The sequence below is a fragment of the Maniola hyperantus genome, chromosome 16 (genome assembly GCF_902806685.2).
Source record: "Maniola hyperantus chromosome 16, iAphHyp1.2, whole genome shotgun sequence".
NCBI classification, from domain to species: domain Eukaryota; kingdom Metazoa; phylum Arthropoda; class Insecta; order Lepidoptera; family Nymphalidae; genus Maniola; species Maniola hyperantus.
Window position 1 is genome coordinate 14,276,358 of NC_048551.1, and position 4,730 is coordinate 14,281,087.

Sequence of the window (4,730 nt, forward strand, 5' to 3'; positions counted from 1 at the left end):
ATTTATACCCCAAATTTTCGTAGTTTTCCGGTCTTTTCCGACTCGGACGGTGCCCGCGCGTGAGGACCGTGCGCCTGACCGCTTTTCCGACAATTTTCGCGCGGAAAACGCGGAAAATCGTGCGCCGATCACAGCATAGACATCTGTACCGAGCTGATATAGCTAAGTGGAATTTCTCATACAAAATTCATAGATTTGCTTAAAGAAACTGCATAAATCCTGCGTCGTTGTCCCGGTTCTTCGAATTTTCACGTGAAAATCTCTCAGGGCGTTGCTTTCCACCGGCCCCAGCGTCCTGCGAAAGAAAATCCAAAATTAAAATTTTCAAAAAATTTTCACTTACAAAATTTTTCGGCAAAATTTATACCCCAAATTTTCGTAGTTTTCCGGTCTTTTCCGACTCGGACGGTGCCCGCGCGTGAGGACCGTGCGCCTGACCGCTTTTCCGACAATTTTCGCGCGGAAAACGCGGAAAATCGTGCGCCGATCACAGCATAGACATCTGTACCGAGCTGATATAGCTAAGTGGAATTTCTCATACAAAATTCATAGATTTGCTTAAAGAAACTGCATAAATCCTGCGTCGTTGTCCCGGTTCTTCGAATTTTCACGTGAAAATCTCTCAGGGCGTTGCTTTCCACCGGCCCCAGCGTCCTGCGAAAGAAAATCCAAAATTAAAATTTTCAAAAAATTTTCACTTACAAAATTTTTCGGCAAAATTTATACCCCAAATTTTCGTAGTTTTCCGGTCTTTTCCGACTCGGACGGTGCCCGCGCGTGAGGACCGTGCGCCTGACCGCTTTTCCGACAATTTTCGCGCGGAAAACGCGGAAAATCGTGCGCCGATCACAGCATAGACATCTGTACCGAGCTGATATAGCTAAGTGGAATTTCTCATACAAAATTCATAGATTTGCTTAAAGAAACTGCATAAATCCTGCGTCGTTGTCCCGGTTCTTCGAATTTTCACGTGAAAATCTCTCAGGGCGTTGCTTTCCACCGGCCCCAGCGTCCTGCGAAAGAAAATCCAAAATTAAAATTTTCAAAAAATTTTCACTTACAAAATTTTTCGGCAAAATTTATACCCCAAATTTTCGTAGTTTTCCGGTCTTTTCCGACTCGGACGGTGCCCGCGCGTGAGGACCGTGCGCCTGACCGCGTTTTCCGACAATTTTCGCGCGGAAAACGCGGAAAATCGTGCGCCGATCACAGCATAGACATCTGTACCGAGCTGATATAGCTAAGTGGAATTTCTCATACAAAATTCATAGATTTGCTTAAAGAAACTGCATAAATCCTGCGTCGTTGTCCCGGTTCTTCGAATTTTCACGTGAAAATCTCTCAGGGCGTTGCTTTCCACCGGCCCCAGCGTCCTGCGAAAGAAAATCCAAAATTAAAATTTTCAAAAAATTTTCACTTACAAAATTTTTCGGCAAAATTTATACCCCAAATTTTCGTAGTTTTCCGGTCTTTTCCGACTCGGACGGTGCCCGCGCGTGAGGACCGTGCGCCTGACCGCTTTTCCGACAATTTTCGCGCGGAAAACGCGGAAAATCGTGCGCCGATCACAGCATAGACATCTGTACCGAGCTGATATAGCTAAGTGGAATTTCTCATACAAAATTCATAGATTTGCTTAAAGAAACTGCATAAATCCTGCGTCGTTGTCCCGGTTCTTCGAATTTTCACGTGAAAATCTCTCAGGGCGTTGCTTTCCACCGGCCCCAGCGTCCTGCGAAAGAAAATCCAAAATTAAAATTTTCAAAAAATTTTCACTTACAAAATTTTTCGGCAAAATTTATACCCCAAATTTTCGTAGTTTTCCGGTCTTTTCCGACTCGGACGGTGCCCGCGCGTGAGGACCGTGCGCCTGACCGCTTTTCCGACAATTTTCGCGCGGAAAACGCGGAAAATCGTGCGCCGATCACAGCATAGACATCTGTACCGAGCTGATATAGCTAAGTGGAATTTCTCATACAAAATTCATAGATTTGCTTAAAGAAACTGCATAAATCCTGCGTCGTTGTCCCGGTTCTTCGAATTTTCACGTGAAAATCTCTCAGGGCGTTGCTTTCCACCGGCCCCAGCGTCCTGCGAAAGAAAATCCAAAATTAAAATTTTCAAAAAATTTTCACTTACAAAATTTTTCGGCAAAATTTATACCCCAAATTTTCGTAGTTTTCCGGTCTTTTCCGACTCGGACGGTGCCCGCGCGTGAGGACCGTGCGCCTGACCGCTTTTCCGACAATTTTCGCGCGGAAAACGCGGAAAAAAAGGCCCCCCCACCCACCCTATCTTAGTTACTGAGGTGGTAACCAGCAGTACCGACGTGAGAGCCGCGGAATTTGGGACTGGGAAATTCGAAATTCTGATTTTGCAGTCCTGTGTCTGGCAGTACAGAGGGCCCATTTTATTTACTCACGGCTCTCTACACTAAAACACCGACTTAGGAATCACTAAAAACTCACATTAAATCTGATTTTTATATCTCAGACGCCATGTCGGGCAACGCGCCAGGCGCAAAATCAAAGAAAACCGTGCCCTTAGGAAGGAAAGTGCTTCTTCGCTCGGTTAGCGCCGAAGACCCTAAGCCTTCGGGCAGCGAAGCCCCCAAGCCTTCAGGTGGCGAAGCCCCCGCATCAAAGACCTCCAGCCAGTCGTCACCGACCCCGAGTGTGTCTAGTAGGGCGTCGTCTGGCGAGCCTACACAGGCCGCTCTTTCGACCCTTCCAGCTGCAGCGAACCGCCTTCTTCAGGAAGCGAAGGAACAAATGGAACAGTCGGGGAATCTAAAAACCTCCATCAAGGAGAAGGTTCTGGAGAACCTCGCAGGACTATATGAAATAGTTCTGCGGCTCAGTGAGTCCCGACAGACTCTGCAGTTGCAGCTGGAGCGGGCCCGCTCCCAGGCGACGTCTCAGGCATTGAGCCTAGAAAAACAGCAGACCGCACGACTGGAAGAGCTCGTGGAGGGCGTCAAAGCAGTGGACATAAGAGCCCCTATCGCGGAGGTGCTAAGCGAGGTAAAATCACTGCGTCAGATCGTGAACTTCGACGTACTGGATGCACTCTCCAAGACCAGTCAACAGCAGCCGCTCCCTCTGGCCATGGAAATTACCAAACGGCTCAATGAAGCCAGCAGCCAGCTAGCGGCTGTTGTCGAAGAGAGTAGGAGAAGTGTGACATACGCCGAGGTTGCAGCGGGCCCGAAGCCTAAGTCAATACCTAACCCAAATCACTCGATTATCGTATCCTCGAAGGACGAGAAAGACACGAGCGACGATGTACTCAAGAGAATCCGAGGTGCCGCAGACGCGAGAGCTAGTGGAGTCAGGGTGGAAAGGATCCGCAAAGCCAGAAACCAAAAGGTAGTAATAAGCTGCGAATCCAAAGACTCACTAACCCGCTTGACCGACAAGCTGAAAGTGGATGACTGCCTACAGATTAACGAGGCTAAAAACAAGGACCCTCTTATCGTCATCAAGAACATGCTGTCGTACAACACCGACGACGAGGTGGTAGCCTCAATAAAAACCCAGAATGCAGATGCGCTCGTGGGCATTCCCGATAGCGAGTACCGGGTAGTCCCGAAATACCGCAGGCCTGCCAGGAATCCCCACGAGTGTCACATGGTGATGCAAGTATCACCCAAAGTATGGCAGAGATTGACAAGTCAGGGAAGGGTGCACATAGACCTCCAGCGGTGCTTCGTCCTCGACCAGTCTCCTCTGGTCCAGTGCACGCGGTGCCTCGGCTTCGGCCACAGCCGCCGCCTGTGCAAAGAAGCAGAGGACAGGTGCAGTCACTGTGCTGGGCCGCACCTCCGTTCGACCTGCCCCTCGTGGACCGTCGGCGACGTGGCCTGTTGCAGAAACTGCCACATAGCGAAGCTGGAGAGGACGGAACACAGCGCATTCGATCTAGAGTGCCCCATCAGGAAAAAATGGGACACTATAGCTCGCTCTAGTGTCTCATACTGCTAAAGTGGTCAATGGGATAACGGTAATACAGGCGAACCTGCAAAGGAAGAAGCTAGCTACCCAGGAGCTGCTGAAAGGAGCCAGAGACAGTGGGGTTGACGTCTCCCTAATACAAGAACCCTATGTGGGGGCCGAGGGGATAGTGGGCCAGTATTCAGGAACTAGAGTTATTCAAAAAACAAAAGATCGAGGTAAGCCGGTAAAGGCAGCGATCTTGGTGCATAACCAGAACTGGGAAATCCACGAAGACCCATTCCTGACGACAGAAAACATCGCCTACGTTGCCATCAAGACCAAAGATCGTGTAGTTAACCTTATATCGGCCTACCTCGAAGAAGACCAACCCCTCGAACCTTACTTGGAGCACTTACGCAAGATAATCACCAAAAAAGGGTCAAGTAACATTATCTTTGGCGGAGACGTCAACGCCTGGAGCACCTGGTGGGGTAGCTCGGAAGAGAACCATAGGGGAGCAGAGCTGGCTTCTTTCTTAGACGAGCTTGACCTGCAAATATTGAACGACGGGAGCGAGCCCACATTCTTAACTGTCAGGAACAACAAAATATATAGCAGCAGGGTCGACATTACAACGTGCAGTGTCGACCTTCTGGGTAAAGTCGACGGTTGGACTGTGGATCAGGGCTTCACCAGCTCTGACCACAATACAATTAAATTCAATTTACAATTAGAAAAACCAACTACACACAACAAAACTTTAACTACAAGACAATACTTTACCAATAAAGCGAA

General features: G+C 48.7%; 1 protein-coding gene across 1 annotated transcript; it reads left to right on the forward strand.

Moving 5' to 3' along the window:
- The first annotated feature begins 2,400 nt into the window (after positions 1 to 2,400).
- LOC138403403 (uncharacterized) lies at positions 2,401 to 4,465 on the forward strand. The gene has a single exon (XM_069503780.1). The coding sequence runs from the start codon at positions 2,499 to 2,501 to the stop codon at positions 3,981 to 3,983; it is 1,485 nt and encodes a 494-aa protein (XP_069359881.1). The 5' UTR covers positions 2,401 to 2,498; the 3' UTR covers positions 3,984 to 4,465.
- Positions 4,466 to 4,730: the final 265 nt, after the last annotated feature.